This window comes from Trichomycterus rosablanca, chromosome 17 (genome assembly GCF_030014385.1).
Source record: "Trichomycterus rosablanca isolate fTriRos1 chromosome 17, fTriRos1.hap1, whole genome shotgun sequence".
NCBI lineage: Eukaryota > Metazoa > Chordata > Actinopteri > Siluriformes > Trichomycteridae > Trichomycterus > Trichomycterus rosablanca.
This window is the reverse complement of record NC_086004.1, coordinates 3,928,801-3,951,451: the sequence shown is the minus strand read 5'-3', so window position 1 is coordinate 3,951,451 and position 22,651 is coordinate 3,928,801. Positions and strand designations below refer to the sequence as shown.

Here is a 22,651-nt window from a genome sequence, read left to right as displayed (position 1 = left end):
TTTAAAGTACTATTTAGTGGAGATTGTCAGGACTGAGCGTTGTTATATGGTCAAGCACAGGCTTACTTAAATTATGGTTCATAATAAGGCAAAATACTCTTTTTGCTAAATGGTCTTCATAAAGGAAGGTATCTAAATTTTATGTTTGCATTAGTCTTGTTCATTTCATTGTTTATTTTGTGTTTGCATTTGCCTTATTTATATAATTAATTTTAATTATAAATCAGTATTCCCATGTAATTACAATATTTGTCCTAAATGTCACATTGCATATTTCCCAGAGGCACTCAGTTGAGATGCTTTAATCTCTTCCTGTTTCTCAAATGTCATTTATCCAAAGGTACATCGGGTAGATATTTGACTTTAGTCATTACAAGGCGAATGTTAGCAGAAGATTGTGTTTTTCCCCACAGCCAGGGTATTACAAGTTGCTAGGTTAAAACCATTTCATTACAATATGACTGCTGTATCATGACAAAAATTAGACTGACAGAAATGAGCTTTGATCTGGCTGTTTAGACCTTTTACATTTCCATAGATCTCTAATAGGATTAGGGCTGCAAAAAGTCTTGAACAAGTCTAGATCCACACCTCTTTATGCTTAGAGGAAACAGTGTCTAAACCTAAATGTATTACATCTAAATGTTTAAAATAAATGTCTTAGAAATAAGCTCTACCATATAATTCAATTTGAGGGTCTTTCAGAGCACTGGAATACTTTATGCAGTTTGTTTTTTTACTTATGGGTAACATCGCAGCTTTGTACAGCACCATCATTCACTTTTACCTTCTGTACAAACATTTATTCTAAAGCTACAGACACTGAACAGTTTCTTTCACTGAAATGTTTTTATGTTTTACATTCTCACCAGACTTCATACAGCCTTTATCTGGGGGGTTTCAGCTATAAAACCTATCTATGACAGACGAACATTGTTTATAAAGTGCATGCAAGTGATTTACTGGCTAGGTCCCAGACCACAAGCTAATGTGCTAAATAGTGTCTCCCTATTATTTAGTTCTGTTATATTTTAACTTTGCTCCCAAGGAAACACTTTGTATTTACATAAAAATCTGACTGCAGTGTCCTTTTAGGCTCTATTTTATTACTGCATGTCCCTTTGCACCAGTCGTAAATTATGCAAAACTATTAAAATTTCAGTTAAGTAGAATTAGTCCTGCATGAAATATGTACAGTGTAAATATACTGTATACATTTACATCTCAGTACACACAATACCTCAGTATCTCAGTATTGCGAAAGGAAATTTAAAATATATTGCTCACCTTTAATATCCAGTTTCTATTCTTTATCGTATCCAAAAAGTTTACCATTTTTTTCAGTAGTGCTTTCCTAGAAACAATTTTTGAAATGTACTGGGCAGTATTTATTGCCTTTTCTGCTTGCTGTCCAGTAGGAATAGATCAAGATTATAAATGTTTCCCCTGGTCATGGTCAGATGAATGCACTTTCTAATGACACTTCTTCAGATCTTTTAGCCTTTGTGCTAAAGCAGCCACTTGTTAATCACTTTTATATAGTAGCTCGTCGCATAAAAGCTGCCCATATGGGTCATCAAATGTATTGTCGGAGACAATTGCAGCTCAATTGCAGTTTTATGGTATTAGCTTGATAGGACCGTGATTGATGTCTGGACACATGGTGCCTTGAAGAGGGAACTTTCTTTCTTTCTTTTTCTTTCTTTCTTTCTTTTTCTTTCTTTCTGTCTTTCTTTCTTTCTTTCTTTCTTTCTTTCTTTCTTTCTTTCTTTTTCTTTCTTTCTGTCTTTCTTTCTTTCTTTCTTTCTTTCTTTCTCTCTCTCTCTCTCTCTCTCTCTCTCTCTCTCTCTCTCTCTCTCTCTCTCTCTCTCTCTCTCTCTCTCTCATCAGTTTTGCATTGTTCTGTACCTGCTTATGCAGGTGATTTTAGCGTGTGTTTGTGAGTGAGTGATAAAATAGTAAGTTCTTATAAAGTCACTGTATGGATGTAACATGTTCAGTTTTTGAACTTGCTGTATTAATCGCGTTTTGGGTTTTTTTAATATGAGCATGTTTTTTTGTGGTCTGTGCTGCCCTCTGCAGGACCCTCTGGACACTACACGCTCTGTGATTGTAATCCGTTCACTGGTAGCAGGAGGTGTGGCTGAGACTAATGGTGGCTTGCTGCCCGGAGACCAGCTGGTGTTTGTAAATGACACCCACCTGGACAGGTGCACTTTGGCCCAAGCTGTAGACGTCCTCAAGGCTGCCCCTCTGGGCATGGTCTACTTGGGCATCAGGAAACCTCTAGGGGTAAATAAGGTTTTATTATGTCTAACTAAATGGGAAATGTATTGTTTTCTGTATGAAACAAACTGATGTCTTAGTAAATGTTTGGCACCTGAACTTGTTTCAATGTAGTTTAAAAATTCTCTAAAAATATAATTTCAGACTTTGAGACTATGAAACAATCAGCATGAAAACCTAGACATGTACAGCTGATGTACTGAGCTAATAATGATGATTAATTCACTATATTTTTATTTACAAATGTATTTTGCTGTAAGGCTAAAGTCCTAGTCATTACATGTGTAGTATTGAATGGGGTGTAATTTCGTTTCTCATGCTTTCTTTTGCCTTGTGGTATTTTCCAGTCATGTTTATATTTGTGTGTACTTTACCCCAGACAGAGGAAAGGATCAACACTGAGCCGCCTGTAGAATATTTGGAGAAACCAAAGCAGCTTCTCACCTTTCCTCAGCTATCTGTATCTAAGGTATCAACATCTCTGATCACTTATAGCCACCACTTAAACTTCTAATTAATCAGACTGAAGGAGAACCTTTTAATAGTGCCGTCTACACTGAACATTTTGTACTGTACTCAAAAAGCTCAGTTCTGTTGATGAATTGCACTTACACAGTGAGGTCAATTGAACTTACAGTGGTCATGTGTAAAGGCTCACTGCTGTGGTAGAGGCACAGGCTGTTACAGAAGGGCGAGAGGAGAGAAGTAATGAGAGATGGTATAAAATTAGAGGAAGCAAATAACCCTTAAAGAAGGTTTTTTTTTTTTTGTTTTTTTTTTTTTTTAGCAAATGCTTGACCCAGTCATCCTCGAATTTTAGCAAAGAGGTAGCCGAGGTAGCCAAGCCAAGTGCTGTAAATCTACCCAAAACGAGACTAATTTTGCCATTAAGATTTTAGACCCTGCACATTCGTCATGGTAAATTGGTTCTGGGTTCTAAGAGGGAGGGGGGTGTAGATGTGCTGAATTGGCTGATTGGAGCAGAGCAGGAAAAAGTGCATTTTCAGCTCTTATGATCTTTAACTACGTAGATGTGCATGTTAGGCAGAGGAGGACAAGTCAGTCCTAGTTACTGAGAGACTTACTGCTTTCTGTGCTGCAAATATAATTTTCTGAATCAGATATTTTTGGAAAAAATAAAGAATAAAATGAAGAAAAAGTCAGAAAAGAAATAAATGCTTATTGGTGATGTTTCTTGTTCTTGTTCTTGTTATTAAAACCTACATAAAATAACGCGCTGACCCAAATTTTGTCTGCACTCCTCTACATGAAGCTCACTACTAAGCACCTTCCTAGGTTATGTTTGTTAACTGACACGTTGGTTGTGGCCGTGTAAAATAAAAACAACCATTCAAAATGCTGGACATGTTTTGAACAATAGTTTGTTTGTTTGTTTATTAGGATTTTAACATCATGTTTTACACTTTGGTTACATTCATGACGAACTGTAGTTACTCATTACACAAGATTCATCAGTTCACAAGGTTATATCAAACAGTCATGGACAATTTAGCGTCTCCAATTCACCTCACCTGTATGTCTTCAGACTGTGGGAGGAAACCGGAGCACCTGGAGTAAACCCATGCAGACACTGGGAGAACATGCAAACTCCGCACAGAAAGAACGACAGAGTTTTGCAGTGATGTCCACATTCACTGCAATACAAAAAGCAGTAAAACCCTCAACCAACACAATAATGTTCCTGTAATTATTAGATTGGCATGAATAAGATATTAGTTTAAGACTTTTTTCTCAGCCTGCCACAAGCTCTTCATATTTTATCACCTGCATACACAGAGACTATACTTTCAAGTCCAATTTGTTTGTCCAGAATGCCTGAATGTTTGTTTGTGTGTTTGTGTCAGGCCTTTGGGGATAGCTCAGTCCTCCCCGAAGACCTTGCTGAGGAGCCAGTGCTGATTTTGGAAGGCACTCCTCGCTATGCCTCCCCTTATATCACAGCCGATCTGCTGCAGGGTCTGGGGAGAGAGATGGCTGTGGATGAAGAGGTAGAGATTGAGGAGGAGGAGGAGATAAACAGCCAGAGTTTAAAAAGTGACCAGGAGAGTCCACTGCCGTACCCCAGTCAGGAGTCACCTTTCGAAGAGGTGCTTGTGTTAAACCCCTACAGGACTTTTACCAATCCTAACATGCAACAGCAGGTAAGATCCTGAGTGAGCTAAAGACTCAGCTAGGTTTTAAACAATGTTATAGTACAATCAGAAGGCATTAGAGGAAAACCTTTGGGTTTTATTGTAGATAGGCCAAAATCCTGTGCCAAGAATTATTGGAGAGAGAGCAGAGTGAAACTTGACTCTTCATGGCAGTGTAGAGAAGGAATAATGTATCTCTCAAAACAGTACAGAAAGTGGAATTGGTTTTCATAGCCCACATGACTGGTTTAAACATATTAAAGAGCACAATACACAGAATGTTTACATATGGGACATTATTACAAATCTTTATATGGATTCATTGTAACTAAAGTTAATGAGATTAAATGGTAAAAATGACAAGCGCTGCACAAACCAGTGTAGTAAATTAAAGCTTTCAAGCCATCAAGCTCCAGCTGAATGACTGAAGTCTTTTGTTTTCTCCTGCTTTGTATGGCTCCTGCAGGATGAGGATGAGGAGACTGCAAACGATGAGGGTGAGAAGGACTTCAGAACAAAACTGGAGTCGAGCACAAAGTTTTACCAGCATCCCCTGAGTGAGTAACTCTACAGCTCTCCTACCTTTGCTGGAATTGTGTTGTGTGGCATGGTGATTTGTTTGTATTTCACACTTGAATACCAATACTTATTCACACTTAAAAATAATATATGATGGGTGCCCTCTAGCAGGCATTATTGGCTAATGCCTGCAGCAGACAAAATTGGCTTCCAGTCTGCTGTGTGGGGAAAGACCGGACTAGGGCGTGGGGTTATCAATGCTGTGTAAGGACCTTGGTTGCCCAGGGTGCCTGAGATCAAGGCGTGGCTCTCCGTATGCGAAGAGATTGTTGGACTGCGCACACGTCGAAGGGAGTGTGTGTCAGGCGAATATACACCCTCCTTGGACAGAGTCAGGGTCCCCAGCACTGGATTGGCTACGCTAAATTGTGAGGAAAAGGGGCTAAAATGCATAAAAAGATCATTAAAAAAATATGATATTGATATTGATATTGATTGAAGTCCTGTTATGGATTAGTGCCCTGTCCAGATTATTACTGCCCTGTGCCCACTGTTTTCCTGTGGAACTGGACCTGCTGCTGCCTTGACCAGGATGAAGTGGTTCCAGCTCTGTGTTCCAGTTATATTCGAAACTACGCCAGGATCTAAAGCATTACCTGTTTTTACATTTATATTTTAGGCATTTAGCAGACGCTTTTATCCAAAGTGACTTACAGTATACAGTCCAAGCAACTAAGGGTTTAGGGCCTTGCTTAAGGGCCCAACAGTGGCAGTCTGACAGTGGTGGAGTTTGAACCAGCGACCCTTTACTTGCTAGTCCAGTACCTTAGCTGTAATAAAGTGATGAAATTAAAGCATTTTCAACATCAGAGCTGAAATATGTTGTTGCTATCAGGAGTGTCTTTTTTATCAGAACGAGCACTAACAGTGGGCGACTCTGCTTGGCTTTATGCTAATCCGTGTCAGGCCGCCTGTCATGTCTCTGTCAGTGTTACAGGATCCTCCAGCTTGTACTGAAAATTCACTGTCAAAATGTTAAGCTATTTATATCAGACGTACGTTTCCTCATCTAACACTTCTGCTTTACAGATAGCTGCTTGTTTATTTCATAGCCGGGGGTCTTTTTAAAGTGCAGATGGGTTGCTTGACCAGTTTGACTTTGACAGCAGTTTTGATAGGTTCGGCCTGAAAAACTGCCAAAGGCAGACAAGTATTGATCTTCTGACAACCCATTTAGTTTATTTGAAGTCATTTTTGTAGCACCAGTGTGTGCTTACTGGTTTTTGCCCTATCATTGCCAAAGGGTAGTTCAGAGTTGCTGGTGTTACCTAGAACGAATTCAGAATATAGAGATGATTGCCAGAATCTGTGAGAGACATTTCACACTCTTTCTCTCTTTGTGTAGGTCTGTGTGTCTATTAAGAAATGATTATTATTAATGACTTACGTTCTCTATTTTCTTATAAATCATCAGTGTGAACAAAACTACTTATATATTATCTTTAGTCTATAATTACCCAGGTTTATTTATGTAAATAACTTTAAATTATGGTGAGATTTTAATACATAGTTCTTTTGGTGGTAAATACTCTTTTTAAGGACTTTTATGTATCAGTTTTCTAGTAAATGTGGTCAAGTTTATTCATTTTTAATTTCCATTTTTGTCAACTGCTTTATCCTGGTCAGGATCATGGTGGGTCTGGTATCCACTGGATAACATTGGCAGTAATACCCTGGACAAAATGCATTAATCTATAATAGGGCTTCGGCCATACCCCCAAGACATAGCCAATCATGTCTGTGTAGCTGTCTGGCTGGCTAAAAGCACCGCTGAGATTTAAACATGGATCTCAGTGCTGGTGGGGTAGTGTAATAGAAAACCTGCATCTCTGAGCATCATGTTTGTCCGGCTGCAGTTTATTTCTGAATATTCTAAATTAATTGACGCTCTTAAGTACTATGAATAACTACTCTTCAGTATTTTAGTAACCAGACGGAAATAAAGTGAGTTTAAACACGTTACAATAAAAAGTGAAGTGTTTCTGTAAGGTTGGAAGTAGGAGAACCTTCATTTTGCTTTAAATGACAAGTTAATGTCAAAGAAGGAACGTTGCAGTGGCAGGAGTATCAGCTTGTGTTTCTGATGTCAGGTCAGTCAGTGAGGTCCTGGACAGAAAGTGAAGCAGACTCTGACTCCAGGAATGAAGGATCAGAGCTCACCCTGACCGACACAGACACAGAGTGAGTAAAGCCCACCCTCCTTTATATTCCTCCACTGATTATTTAACCTCATGCACCTTATTACTTTATTGTGTTCTGTAATTTGTATTCCTTAAATAATAAAATAAAGAAAAGTCTTTAGCCTGAACTTGTTTTGGTGGTAATCCTCCTCCGGGTAGTAGCTGAAACATGTCTGTTTTTAACTACTCTGTTATTTTAAGACCTGTTTGTCTAACCCACATATCACCAACCTTCTCTCTGGCATTATAGTCAGCCAGTAGTGCGGTTAGATGTTTTAGAAATAGTTCACACAGAGAGGGAAGGATTTGTAGAAGCTGTAAGCGTGTGCACATACACACATTACATACATGCATATGCTGCAGGTGCTGTTGTGTTTACAGTCAGTCCTAAATTTGAAGTGCATGGTCTGTGTTGTGTTGGTACCGTACTACCACCTACTGGAGTAAACCCAGCATTACAGACTGACCACAGCAGGACTTTCTCAACCCTACAACACATTCATCTAGCAAATCTAGGATTGCACCCTGGGGTGAAATATTTATTTCATCTGTAACATTACACAAACCACAAAAATATGAAATATAAAAAAACGATTACAAATTTAAGTTCTATCTTATCTGGGTTTGCTGGGTTGGACATGTGTATAAGGAACTGCTGCAGTGCCATAAAGTGAAATGTGAAATGAATTTTTGGCACCAGCAAATAATAATGATATTTAATTATAGCTGATGTATTATATAGCATTCAGAATGGCTACAAGTCTTAAAGAATGTGTTGGTCTTGTTAAATATAGTTTGTATACTGATTCATTCCAAAACCTTGTATGATTTGAGCATTTTATACCTAAAATTGCAGGATCAGATTTTAAGGCTCATGGAGCACTTTTTCCACAATGGAATGTTTGTAACCCCAAAATAACTAAGAAAAGCATTGAGAAATATTAATATAGATTACTATAGACTCTTATTAAATAGATTAATATTGGAAAAACAAATGAATAGATTTTCTGTCTCGCTCGATTGATTGTCGGAAGCATAAATCGAAGTCTTTACTCTTGACCTTATTTTAGAGATTTTATTGTGAGTTAGAGGAAGACAAGATAATGATATTAATTTATTTTTCATCTTTCGTTTCACAGATCTGCACAGCCTCCCTCCTATTCTAGGAGGAAGAAGATGAGTCAAGGAGCTGTCATGGTTTCAGGGAGAGAAGGACAAGTGTAGGAGATTGTTACAGTGTTTAATCATTAACAATAATTGTGACAAAAAAAGATTTATAGTCTCATGAAATTATATGTTTGGTGTCCAACTTCAGCATCCATTCTGTTCCCCCCACAGTGTCCACAAATCCTAAGTAGCTAATGAGTAATCAGGTTTTTTTTACACATGCAACAAACCATTAATAAGGTTCATTTTGAGAAATTAGGTTTATTTTGAGAAATAAGGCTTGATACAGCTGTTCTGCTGGGAAAATTTTACAGGCCAAATTTTAAAGCTTTTGTACGAATAATAAAGAAAATTGTACATTTAATAAGATCATTTTTTACTGTTGCTATGTGTTCCATTTATGAACAAATATATGGATGAGTTTATGATTTAGAAAATTGGCATTTATCATTCTAATGTGGATTCTGTGCTTATGTTTATATAAAAGGTCTCTGGTGTTTTGAACTATAAACTGAATTGCTGTTGTTTGTTCTCAGTGATCTGCCAGAGAGAGAGGATGGAGAGGGAGAGGAAACACCCATCTTTAGTCACTGGGGGACCCCGCGCAGGCAGGTTTTTTACACAGATGTCTCCTCTTAAACTGGGATTTCCAATTAATCCAGACTCACTTTTGCTTCTTTTGTGGATATTTGTAGGGTGCTACTCTGTGGTTATTGTAGGATATAAAGTGATTAAACGTGTTTGTGTGTAGAGTGGAGGTGTGGCTAGAGTCAGGAGAGTCTCTGGGCATCAGTATCGTAGGGGGCAGGACAGTTATAAAGCGCCTGAAGAACGGGGAGGAGCTGAAGGGCATCTTCATCAAACAGGTGCTCCCAGACAGTCCTGCAGGACGCACCCGAGCCCTAAAAACTGGAGACAAGATCTTACAGGTGAGTTTACGAGGTGTTTTTATATGTTTATTAGATTTTTATTTTTTTATCCATTTTGGTCTAATATGTTAACTTAACATCAGGATTACTGTCCTATCTGGGGTGTGTTACTACACTGGACTCACCACAACCCTGACCATGATAAAATAGCAGTAAAACAAACAATTTTCCATACTGTTCCAGTTTAGTTTTTTAAGTTTATTTCACATAATTTATTATTTTTTAGTTAATTATTTTACAATATTTAAAATGTACAAAATTGATTCCTTGGTTTAATTTTATATGTTTGCAATGAGGTGGTTGGTACAATGAGATGCTCTTATATGATTCATACAGTTGTGAAAACAAAAGCTGTCATATTCTGCTTATTTGATCAGGTGTCAGGTGTAGACCTGCAGAACGCCAGCCATGAGGAGGCAGTGCAGGCCATCAAAAGTGCTCCAAATCCTGTGGAGTTCATCGTGCAGAGTCTCTCCTCTACTCCCAGGGTAACAGAGCCATCTTCATATTCTTTACTTTTAAATCTTATTTCACAGCACTCAGCTCATTGCTACTAACTATTTTCTAAATAGTTAGTGTCATTACAAATCCGCTGTCATTTAACTCAAACAACCCTGTTTGATTTGTTAATCTTTATAAATTGACAGTTTCATGGAGGAATAAGTCCTGTTGTATTTAGTTCTAAGCCTGCATTCACAATAGCAATCGGCAATATTAGACAGCTTTACTTTTTTGTGTATGTGCTAAACTGCACTCAATTAGACTAAACCACAAGCCCAGCTGGAAAGTCTCGGGAGCTTCGTTTAGACCTCGAAAAGTGGTTTAAACATTTTGACAATTAAAGAATGTCACTTTAAGCAATTTCTCTCTTACTTTAAAAGATCATTTATTAAAACATTTGTCTGTAAGTACAAAGTATTTGCAGCAGTGGTCTCTCTGCCAAGTTTAGGAAGAAAACCAAATCAGTGCCTGTTTTACAACTGTAGTGTTATACATCTACTCCACTGTGCCCAATGCTGGCATGTTTCAGGGTTTCTCTGCTTTTGATGCTCTGTGTAGCTCAGCATAGAAAGAAATCTGCTGTAAAAACTAAATCTAAAACTAAATCTGTGTGTGTGTGTGTGTGTGTGTCTGTGTGTGTGTGTCTGTGTGTGTATGTCTGTCTGTGTGTGTGTGTCTGTGTGTGTATGTCTGTGTGTGTCTGTGTGTGTGTGTGTCTGTGTGTGTGTGTGTGTGTCTGTCTGTGTGTGTCTGTGTGTGTGTGTCTGTGTGTGTGTGTCTGTGTGTGTGTGTCTGTGTGTGTCTGTGTGTGTGTGTCTGTCTCTGTGTGTGTGTGTGTGTGTGTGTGTCTGTCTGTGTGTGTGTGTCTGTGTGTGTATGTCTGTCTGTGTGTGTGTGTATGTCTGTCTGTGTGTGTGTGTCTGTGTGTGTATGTCTATGTGTGTGTGTGTCTGTGTGTGTGTCTGTGTCTGTGTGTCTGTGTGTGTGTCTGTGTGTGTGTGTCTGTCTGTGTGTCTGTCTGTGTGTGTCTGTCTGTGTGTGTGTGTGTCTGTCTGTGTGTGTGTGTGTGTGTCTGTCTGTGTGTCTGTCTGTGTGTCTGTCTGTGTGTCTGTCTGTGTGTGTGTGTCTGTGTGCGTGTCTATGTGCGTGTCTGTGTGCGTGTCTGTGTGACTGTCTGTGTGTGTCTGTCTGTGTGTCTGTCTGTCTGTGTGTCTGTCTGTCTGTGTGTCTGTATGTGTGTCTGTCCGTGTGTGTGTCTGTCCGTGTGTGTGTCTGTCCGTGTGTGTGTCTGTCCGTGTGTGTGTGTCTGTGTGTGTGTCTGTGTGTGTGTCTGTGTGTGTGTCTGTGTGTGTGCGTGCACAGCCTGTTTCAGTCACAGCCTCAAATATAAAACAGCATAAGGCCAAAAGGAAAGGCATGCAGGTAAGCATCTCTCTCTCTCTCTCTCTCTCTCTCTCTCTCTCTCTCTCTCTCTCTCTCCTTTTGTTTCTGATTACATTTTTTCATTAGATCTGTCTGCATAATTTGAATGTATTTAGTTTGTAAAAACATTTAATACAGCTATGTCGGTCGGAAAGACATTGCAGAAGATATACCAGCATCAACAGCTATTGCTATATAATTAAAATATGGGTTTTAAGTGTAAGCAATGACACTTTTTTTTGCTTTCGGCTGTTCCTGTATTTATGGGTCGCCACAGTGGATCTGGGCTACATACCAGATTTGGCACAGTTTTACACTGGATGCAATTTTACTGGCCCTGAGAGCACACTGATAAGTGAACCATTCACTGGCTAGGCTTGTTCATCAAACTCCTGTACAACTTAACATTTATCCAGATGCAGAAAATTTGATAACTGGCAAATCAGACTATATAATATATTTACATTTTGTTGTTTAGATGATTTGCTTTCTACATTACTGTTTTTTGCACTTTAGTCTTTAATGTCTGTCATTATCAGATTTTTAGATTATCAGACATTTAATCAATTTAAAAAATCTTTTAGTAATGTGCAATTTTAGCATGGGTGTCCACAAACTTTTGGCCATATATCACCATTTAAAAGAATTATGCATCTCTCCCCACTGGTTCTCACCTTACATTATCATTTTGCTCTGGCTAAAGCCTTATCAAGTACCCATCAGTCTCCTACAGTGTCTAGATTTCAAAAAAGGATGTACTGGTAAATCAAGTGTACAGTGATTACTTATGTATGAGATGGAAATTGCTTGTTCCATCTTTTTAAATCAGCAGAATGAAGTTGCTCAGATCTGAAACATGCTCATTACCGAAACCTGCAGCAGACATGGTTTGTATGAAAGTCACAGGAAGGAATCGAGCACATTTCAAAGGGAGCAGTCGTCTCCTCTGGGAGCAGCTCACACACTGTACTATAGCATGGTTAATTATTTCATTAGAACAACTTTATTTTGTAATTAAATTTAAATTGCAATAATTGTCCTAATTGCTTCTTCAGCTATTAGTATGCCACATGGCTCCTGGGAACGTGAAAGATTATTCAACCCGATCAGCTCAGTGCTCCTCATTAGTTACTGGAAAAATGTAATTAACATTCCGTCACATTTCCCAGCAGCAGCTCGGTGTGTGTTTGCTGGGAAGAAAAGATTTAGGTGGATTCAGTAATCAGCTGGGGTTCAGATAGCGAAGCCCGAAGGAGGGAGAACACAGGAGACACACCTGAATGGTAGATTGAGCGCCACCTCCTTCTCTCCGTAAGAGAGGAGTGATTGAAGTTAAATCAGTTTAGATCTGTGTGATGTTTCTATCCTGTTGACTTATGTAACAATGTTCACGTTATTATTAATTACATTTTGCAAAGCAATTTACAAGTGTGAACGAATAATGATCTTGCTCAGGGGCCCAACAGTGGCAAATTGGCAGTGGTCAGGATTGTACCAGCAACCTTCTGAACACTAGTCCACTAGTTTTTTTACTTTGGCATTGCAATAGTGTACGTTAGGGTGTGGGGGGTTCTTGTCAGTGTGCTCTCAGTGCCAGTCCCAAAATCAGATAAAATAGAAGGGTTAGGTCATGGGCATCCGGCATAAAATTGTGCCAGATCAGGTATGTAGACTGGAATAATCCGCTGTGCCGACCCCTAATAAGGAGCAACCAAAAGAAACAAAAAAATTAATAATCTTGACATGCTTCTCTAAGACTTTTGGCTTATGCATCATTCATCAGGTGCTAATAATGAATAAGTGAGTGTCTTCCTAAGACAGAGCGGATATTTTTCTCTCGTGAGGTTGCCGCTCCCTTTGCAATGTAACTTCATCTGCAGGTCATTAGCGAAGGGTGCAAATAGCTTATTAATGAAAACATGTCAGTCAGAGACTGCTAGCTCTGGCCTTTAAAGCAACAGCTTCATCCAGGAGTGAATAAGTTTAATTAAGGTTTGCCCTGGTCTGATTAATATCCAGCAGATGGCATGTGTTTATGCAAACAATTCGATGGTGACAGAAGCATTTTGTGTTGGTGTGTTTTGTGTGTAGAATGTGCTAACAGCTGTGAGTCTGTTCTAAATGAATAAATGTGCACTCCTGCAGCCTGCAGTCAGTGTTGAACTGCTCACTGCACAGCTAATGTAAGCGTTGGATCTTTTGATCAATTTGAAAGCAGGTCCTCTTAGTGCTCCTTCATCACCCCTCAGGAAGGTTTAAATGCCAAAGCGTTGTTTTTATTTTCTGCTACTTTCTGCACAAAAGACTTTATATAAATGTGTCCTGAAGAGCTTGTCATAAATCCTTTTTGGATTTTTTTTCACACCATCTGGGTGGATGGTTGGTGGATAAAAGGATGCACAGAAAAGTGGACTGATCCTCAAATAGACTCGGATAGAAGGACAGGATAGATAATGAAGTCAGCAGACAAATTGATAGATGGAGGTAAATGATTGGACGGATGGAAAGGAACGATAGATGGATGGACCAATTGATAAATCAAAAAAAGGGAAACGCATAACATTAAAAAATAAAGATTTTAATAAATGATAGATGGGTGGGTGCACAGACAGATCATTTGGGTGGAATAATGGATGGATTGCTTTGATACACTTGAGTATAGAATGATGTCTAACTAATAGATGGATAGGTGGTTTGATGTGTAGATACCTACACAGAGAACATGACATTAAAATCCCAATAAACAAACAAACAAACCTACACAGAGATGTCTGAATAGTGGGACTGGTAAGTCATGGATGGTCAAGGTTGGATGCATGGTTGTGTAGTCACATGGTTAGCAGGATGGATGGGGGAATAGTAAACTGAGAGATGGGTAGAAGAATGGAGTTGTGTAAATGGATAAATGACAGATGCATGGATGGTTAGTTGGAGGAATGGGTGGAAAGTCTGGACATATGCCTGGATAAATGAATAGCCTGGTTAATTATGTATGTTTTGCAGTTCTGTTTTCCTCTTAATAACATGTTCATTTACTGTGTGTGTGATAGAAAGCAGAACATCCACCTGCGCCTCCTCTCATGCGTCCACCTCCACCATACCGACCCCCCAGCCTTGTACAGGAGGAGCAGGATCCTGAGCAGGACAGAGGTTAGTGTGTGTTTTTTTTCTTTCTTTATAAAAAATAAAACTTTTAGTGATTTGGCATTGAATGTCAGGATTTTGTTCCAGAATGATGGCTTTTAAATGACAATCGTTTCATTCTGCCGTTTAGTAGTTCATTTGCTTAAGAGTTTGTCTTTACATATTACTTTTAAATAAGTTAAAGAGAATATAGTGTATCTGTAAAATGCTTTAATTACCTAACTGGACCCAGTGTACCACTCATTTAGCTCAGATGACAGGTTTCCACTGTTCGTAGGCTAAATCAGGAAAATGAATCAGCTTCTGTACAGCACCATATGTTCCAGCGCTTTAAACAGTTTGACTGTGCTGGATTTATTTCAGCTAGTTCTTTGTTTTTGATGCTCACACGACCCGGGAGGAGAAACTGCTCTGTGTGTACTGTACTAGCCTTATGGTCTTATGCTCTTATTAGAACACTGGTGTATACACCGATCAGCCATAACATTAAAACCACCTCCTTGTTTCTATTCTCACTGTCCATTTTATCAGCTCCACTTACCATATAGAAGCACTTTGAAGTTCTACAATTACTGACTGTAGTCCATCTGTTTCTCTACATACCTTTTTACCCTGCTTTCACCCTGTTCTGCAATGATCAGGACCACCACAGAGCAGGTATTATTTAGGTGGTGGATCATTCTCAGCACTGCAGTGACACTGACATGGTAATGGTGTGTTAGTGTGTGTTGTGCTGATATGAGTGGATCAGACACAGCAGCGCTGCTGGAGTTTTTAAACACTGTGTCCACTCACTGTCCACTCTATTAGACACTCCTACTTAGTTGGTCCACCTTGTAGATGTAAAGTCAGAGACAATCGCTCATCTATTGCTGCTGTTTGAGTCGGTCATCATCTAGACCTTCATTAGTGGTCACAGGATGCTGCCCATGGGGTGCTGTTTGCTGGATATTTTTGGTTGGTGGACTATTCTCAGTCCAGCAGTGACAGTGAGGTGTTTAAAAACTCCAGCAGCACTGCTGTGTCTTATCCACTCATACCAGCTCAACACACACTAACACACCACCACCATGTCAGTGTCACTGCAGTGCTGAGAATCATCCACCACCCAAATAATACCTGCTCTGTGGTGGTCCTGTGGTGGTCCTGATCATTGAAGAACAGCATGAAAGGGGGCTGACAAAGCATGCAGAGAAACAGATGGACTACAGTCAGTAATTGTAGAGCTACAAAGTGCTTCTATATGGTAAGTGGAGCTGATAAAATGGACAGTGAGTGTAGAAACAAAGAGGTGGTTTTAATGTTATGGCTGATCGGTGTATCTCAGTTTCCTGGATGGAACAGTTGAGCCCTGGAGACTAAGTGTCAGACTTAGGTCTACAATGCTAAAAGCATTTATTTCTCAGTCAGCTGTGTGTCTACTTGTGTCTGTACCTACACAGCTGTTGCCTGACAGCATCTGTGACTGATAAGAGCCAGAGCATTAGCACTAATGTGGCTTATCAGTCTGTACTCCGTGTGCCAGGACCGTGTGATCAAAGACAGTCCAGTGATGGAAGTCAATAGCAGACCTCGCCTCGCCGTGCACTATGAAAGCTTTTGCATACACTGAACATTCTGGGTAACAGCAACTGCAGAAATCTCTGGAGAAACAAGTACCAAACACTCAGCAGTTTGCTAATCCGTCCAAATAACACACACGGCAGCGCTCGGATTAAGATAAAACTAATCGACAGTGTTCATTGAGCGAGTCGGATGTGAAGATTTTTGTCAAAGTTGTAACTTAGGGATTAGCAGAGCGGGCTTTGTGATGGGACTAATGTGGTTAATACTTAGTGAAGTGTCTTTTATATTCGATGTGATTTTAAACATCATTAAAGGAACAGGTCATTTGACTGGAACAGCATATGTACGCTATATTTTGGAGAGAGCCAACAGTCTCTCTCTCTCTCTCTCTCTCTCTCTCTCCTTCTCTCTTGCACTGCTTTTTATCTTTTCCTTTTCTGCAGTCCTCTCTTGATTGACCCATACATCGTCCTGTTCTTCCATTTTGTTCTCAGACTGAAGTGCACTTTTTGTTTGTTCTATAGCTTCATGTGTCCAGTGCCAGACTTAAATTTGGAAAAGCTTTATTGGCTTTTTATACCTTTTTTAATTTAATGTAAGTTGCTTGTGCAGAACATGTGGTGTCCAAGCTGATGCGATACATTATTTAGCCCTAAATTAAATGATATAGGAAGTGTTTGATAGTTATCTGTTTTTTGTCCTTATGAGTTTAATCTGCACTTATGTTTATTCCTCATTCTGTATTAAGAGTGCATGTTGGGCGCCCAGGTGGCGCAGCGGATATTTTGCAGCAGATACTAATTGGCCACCATATGTGTGGGTGGGTGGGTGGGTCTTCATACGCTGTGTGATTGGCGGAAGAGACGCCTGTGCAGAGGCGTGTACAGCGACGTGCTCTCCTCAGATGCAATCAGGTATCTCTCAGCAGCAGAAGACAAAATTGAGTGTGCTAAATCAGGAGGAAAATGGGGAGAAAATGCATAAAAAAAAAAAAAAAAAAGAGTGCATGTTGGAAAGCCTGGTTTCCTTCAGGCCCCCGGGTTAAGATGTCGTCTTGTCAAGGTTTTACGTCGTTACTCTTCCTGTTCCAATTTGACTTAGAGCAGTGAGATTGATAATCAGTGTAATGGTATGGCGAGTTCAGCAAGCAATCATTCTTCACGTGTGTGTGCGCCTGCATTTGTGTGCATGCCCGTGTGTTTGCCTCTCACATGCATCAGCGGCTGTCGGCCGTTTCTGGAATAATCTGGTGTCAGAAAGCGGTGGCCTGCACTCCAATCACTGTCAAAGCTCCCACTCTTATACAGCCTGTTGTTTTGCTTTCCTCCTACCTCACACTATACTGCTGCAGGGAACACGTCATACGCTGTGAGCTTCAGCAAACACAACCCTGTCTCTGGGTTTCAAAAACTGCTTTTAGCTTGGTCAGAAAGCACAGAGGCTGTATGCTGCGTGGCATCGGGCTCAAAGTCTTGTCATATGAAACATATGTTGTTCTGACAAGCCTGTCAGTGTTATGAAGTGGAAATCAAGTCATGATGGTGTACAACTACTACTGCCATGCATCAGCTGACGCCCCCTCAAACACAGCCAATCATGTCTGTATGTAGACACCCAAGCGGTTGATAGCACCACTGGGGATTCGAACCCTGAATCCCAGCATAATTTACCGCTGTGCCACCCCTCTTTTTTTATAAATTAGATTGTTTATTCCATTATTGCCAATAAATTACATTTATTAATGAACCGCCTTATCATGAGTCATTAATTTAGCTAAAACCTTTGCAGTAGAAGAAGAACCGAGTGCAGTTTTGAAGCCGGGTGCCTTTGGTATTTAGTGTTACTTTAACAGTCTGACTGGTTTAATGTTCTGGAAAATTCAGTCGTAATCCCTCTATACTGAGTAAAACTCTTCACACGGATGGACTGGTGAACCAGAGTATGTGTGTCTAAATGACCTGACAGCTTCTCGTTATGTGTGTTTTATGCCGGGTAGATTGGTGTCTTAAATTTTGTTGGCTTTATTACATTTTTGTCCTCGTCTCTTCAGATACATGGTTGTATATTCCTGCTAGGCTATCAGGAGTTCTGCGTCCTGCCCTGAATATAAACCAGGGCAAATTATGAGCTCTGTGGAAATGCAGTGATTTGTGAACTTCAGGTGTTGCGCAACTTCGGCTAATTGTTTTGATTCCATGATGCATACAAATTCAAAATGTCTAGTCCTATTATTTTCTGGCAAGGTCCTGATTTTACAGTAGCACAAATATTAAAAAAATGAATCACACTGTTTGGAAGGCTGGTCCTGAATTGAGGTCATCATGCATTAAGGATTGTTTGTGGTCGTGCTGTCCTCGCACAGAAAATGAAAAATAATGTTTCTCTTTCTCTTTTGCAGGCTAGAGCAGCTGAGGGTTCCTCAGTAGTAATCAGAGATTTGGGGAGAAAACATGGAGGAAGTTTCATCTTTACATGTTTTGGTTTATTTTGCTGGTAGTTACTGTATGTTTCCACTACGTACCGTAATTCTACTTTAGTGGTTTGAATTAAGGTGTTGGGGTGTTTCTGTGTTGACGCTTGACGTTGTACCATGTTCAGATAGAGCTCTGATTTGTTGATATGACAATCATTTGAGAATGTTCCGTTTAGTCTCTATCTGGAACATTGCACATCGTCTTACTGCCGATCCTGAACTGAAGTGGGTCAGTCATATGGGGTCTGTGGCGGGTTTGTGTGTGGAGCAGTTGTGCGTTTGTGGGTTTCTTTTCTCTGGTGAGATGAGGTACTGGTTTTGTTTTTCTGTCTGTGTTGTTTCTTTCTGCTCAGTTTTCTGCCCTGCTTTACCTGATTGCAGTTAGGACTGTGTGTGTCTGTGTGTGTCTGTGTGTGTCTGTGTGTGTCTGTGTGTGTCTGTGTGTGTCTGTGTGCGCGCAGCCATCGTGATGGTTATGAACTAAGCCTCTGTTATGAATCAGAATTTGCCAGACTGTCTGTCTGTACCTCACTAATTCATATCAAATTTATTTTCCATTTTTGATTATACTTTTCTGCTATCTATCTGAAACAGTATGTACTGTGTATTTATTTCCTCTACAGTAAGTAAATAATTGTAGATCCTTATCTGTTTTGTCTAAACATGTTATGTGCCACACTGTTGTAAACGTTAAGGAAAAAACATTGCGGTCGCTTTAAAGGGTCCACACAGCTTGAGGAACCCAGCTTTGTATGTCATGTCTGGATACTGTGTGTGTAGCTCAATGAGAACGAGGACTGTGCTTTTGTTAATAAATGGCAATACGTCAAAATAAGTAAAATAAATGTCACAAAATTGCAGAATTGCTTTTTACAACAGTGTATGGGCTACAATTTAATGCATTACTCTACCTGACTACAAATTATTTAATTAAAAGAGGGCCACATGGTTTGCAGTCAGCTCAGACAGGCTAGACTTTGTAGAACGTCATGTAGAACCTGTTTGTAGTATTGCAAGTTAATTCATGTTAAATGTTCATGACTAAATAGCTAACTGAACCACAATCCTTTTTGAGATAAAATTTCACAGTCTCAGATTAATGATGCCATGTCCTGGGTGTTGTCAGCTTTGATTCATGGCCACATTATTATAGTTATAGAGTCAAACGTCATGTGTATGGCCCTACTAAATTCACAGGAAAATTGTGCTTAATTTCACGAACCTCATTTCACAGCAGTCATTAAATTATACTCATAAATTGAATGATAGAATAAATGGAAGCTACAATACACAGCACAAATACCTTAATAGTTAAATGTTTTGACCCCCCTGCATCCACCGAACTGGTTGGGAGTTTTCCAAACTCAGTCACCCAAGTATCGTGTTTCTACCTGCGTTACACTTCAATATCTTGAACATTTAGACTAAGCGAATTGCCGTAGGATTGCTATGACGCCTCATAGTGCAAATTATCCAGTAAATGTGAGGCACTTAAATGCTACACAAATGAAAAATTTTAAATTGCTAAACACAAACCTTACTTTTTTAATTTCACAGCAAATTGCATATTACACAGAAAACTGCTCGTTTTACGGTCTGTGATGCGGTTTTCGTGGCAGTGAATTAGTCATGTGACTCACCATGCTAGAAAGGCTGGTTAGCTGATGGTACTATGTGAGTCTAGTGTTTTTGGGATGGTCTCTGGAACCAAAGTGGTTACTAAAGATGAATGAATGAAATGTTTTCTTTGATTTTTGCTGTGAATATGATTTTTGCTTTTTCGAGAAGAGCAGCCATCACTGTAGCTAACCTTGCGTACTGTAACTGACTGTCATTATGGCAGACTCATTTACATAACCCTCTTTAATGCTGACAGTCCATCATGCTGAGAAGCTCAATTCTGCATTTCATGATGCATTTACAGCACTTCCGGGATTCTGCTGCTTATAGCGCAGCTGTTACCTGAAGGTCAAAGAGAAGGTCAGTGTGTGTGTGTGTGTGAGTGTGTTAAATTGCTCCAATTTGTGTCTCTTTTAAACCGAGTCATTTATGCATATATACAGTAGCGCAATAGAGAAAACGCAGCTTTAATGGGTGCATTTGTTCTCTGTACGGGGATTAAGGTCTCCTCGTTCCCTACTGGTCCTCATTTATCCATATCCCACTGTGCACACACACTCTCTTCGGTCCCACCATTATTTATCCGTAGCTGGATGTTTACAGACGCACACACAGATGCAGAAATAGTGATTGGATTGTAATTGCTACTGGTCTTTTAAAGCCAGACTGATGAGACACTCTACTCACACATTAATATCCCATACACACTGCATCTCTGCCAACCAGCCAACGCTGCACTCTGCAGACTCGCCGTTGTTCTGCACTTAATCACACACACAAGTGAGTTTTTCTCTCTCACACTTTCTTTCTAGTCCTTTTCGATTACTCAGTGTTTTTTCCTTATTTCTCAAATTCTTACTGGTGGATTCTCTCTTGCCTCCCAGTTCTCGCATATATCCACTCTTTTAATTATTTATTTTGATTCGATCTGTTTTAGCAAATTAACCTGCTGCAGCAGGATTTTTGTAGTTACGATGACAGTTTGCAGACGTAATGAAGCTGAATCGTGTAGAAACAGCAGGATGTGTGCAAGACAGTCTTAACCAAGAGCTGATATGAGAACGAGGCCCTGTAGGGCAGGAATAGACTCTGACACCCGATTGAAACAGAGTGATCAGTGTGTCATACCAGCCGAAGGCCTCTCAGGGATTTGTTCTGCCCTTCAATAGAGTTTTTAATATAAGATCCTTATTCAAAGTAACCTTCAGGATTCTATAAATTAAAGGTCTGTAATCTGATAGTTATAGCTGGGTATTCTTAATATACATTTACATAGCTTATGTTAGAATATCAAATAATAATTTGCATTTCTACAATGAATTACTTAATACACTGAAAGAGCACACAATAAAACTCAAATGATTTAGCTGAAGCATTGACTTAAATGCATCAAGGATTGGACAGCTCCATTGAGGGTTGTGTGGACAGGAAAAAAAGTTCAGTGTTTTTGACACTTTAGACTGTCAAAATACTGCATGTAAAACTGGTGCCTTTAATAGTCTGTAGTCCAACTGAATAAGTGAATGACACTTTGACGTATGTTGTCTGAAGAACTTATTTAATAAATGGTGCAGCAAATGAGCTTAACATAACCATTATTGTGAAGTAGGCTATGTCCCAAATCAAACCCTGCTGCACAAAACCGCATGTCTAATTAGGGCACTATGAATGTAGCACACAGGCTGTGATGTGAATCTTTTCCTTCTGTTGTTGTAAAGAATGCAAGTTCACATGACAAACACCAAACTGTCTTACTAGTAAGATCTGTAAAATCTGTTAGGGATAACATCGTCATATCCAATTCCCAGATTGTAACTTCTTCCACCTCTGCAGACCCCAATTCTCTCCGAGGAGAGACACAGACTACCACGTGTGCAGTCACTGACCACTTCTTTTTACCTGTCAGAGCAGTATGGCATATAAAGAGTCTGCACCTTCTATTGCAGGCATCACTGAGATTCAAACTTGGTTCTCGGAGGTGGTAGGACTAACCTGGTATTTTAAATCAACTAAAGACTTACAAATGTTATTAGAACTGATAATGAAACGGTTCCACTTGAACCTGGGACGTTCTGCCAGTCAATAAGGTTTTCATTAGACAAGCTTAAATAATTTTAAGTTGGGCTAGCATTGATTAATTTGCTGTTTAGAGAATGGATTGTCATTCTGATTGATTAAACTGGTAAATAGACAGGTATGTAAACATGATTATTCACTTGTGTGGACTTCTTTAATTTAAAAAAACAAAGCAGAATATTCATATTATGTAGATAAATAAGCTACTTTAGCTTAATGTGTTTTTATACTTGTGGTATTAGATCATTCCTTTTCCTCTGTCACTTCCAACTGCATTTTCATAATAATTTAATAGCTATCCATCAGAAACGTGTTCAGATTAAGTTACTGTGTGTTATGAGAATAAATATTCAGTGTTGACTCACAATTTCATCAGCTTGTAATTAAAACAAGAGCAAGAAATTTAGAGCAGATTGGTGGTTGATTAGATTAGTATGTTTGAGCCTGGGGAGTTCGATTGTTCCCGGTCTCTTCTGCATTTCTGCTGAGCACATTAGCATACTGAGTGGATTGAGAGGTCAGCTCGGCTTAACTGAATCGGCTCCGTTTAGTCCA

General features: G+C 39.5%; 1 protein-coding gene across 4 annotated transcripts in view; it reads left to right on the top strand.

The window, feature by feature from the left end:
• patj (PATJ crumbs cell polarity complex component) overlaps positions 1 to 22,651 on the top strand; it is an 88,009-nt gene that overhangs the window by 29,296 nt on the left and 36,062 nt on the right. For all 4 annotated transcript variants that reach the window (XM_063013339.1, XM_063013338.1, XM_063013336.1 and 1 more), the window contains 11 exons: positions 2,083 to 2,292; positions 2,666 to 2,755; positions 4,152 to 4,448; positions 4,906 to 4,996; positions 7,109 to 7,199; positions 8,338 to 8,418; positions 8,902 to 8,973; positions 9,117 to 9,294; positions 9,672 to 9,782; positions 11,158 to 11,217; positions 14,268 to 14,367. In XM_063013339.1, coding sequence (XP_062869409.1) covers positions 2,083 to 2,292; positions 2,666 to 2,755; positions 4,152 to 4,448; positions 4,906 to 4,996; positions 7,109 to 7,199; positions 8,338 to 8,418; positions 8,902 to 8,973; positions 9,117 to 9,294; positions 9,672 to 9,782; positions 11,158 to 11,217; positions 14,268 to 14,367 — 1,381 coding nt within the window. The remainder of the gene's footprint in view (positions 1 to 2,082; positions 2,293 to 2,665; positions 2,756 to 4,151; positions 4,449 to 4,905; positions 4,997 to 7,108; positions 7,200 to 8,337; positions 8,419 to 8,901; positions 8,974 to 9,116; positions 9,295 to 9,671; positions 9,783 to 11,157; positions 11,218 to 14,267; positions 14,368 to 22,651) is intronic.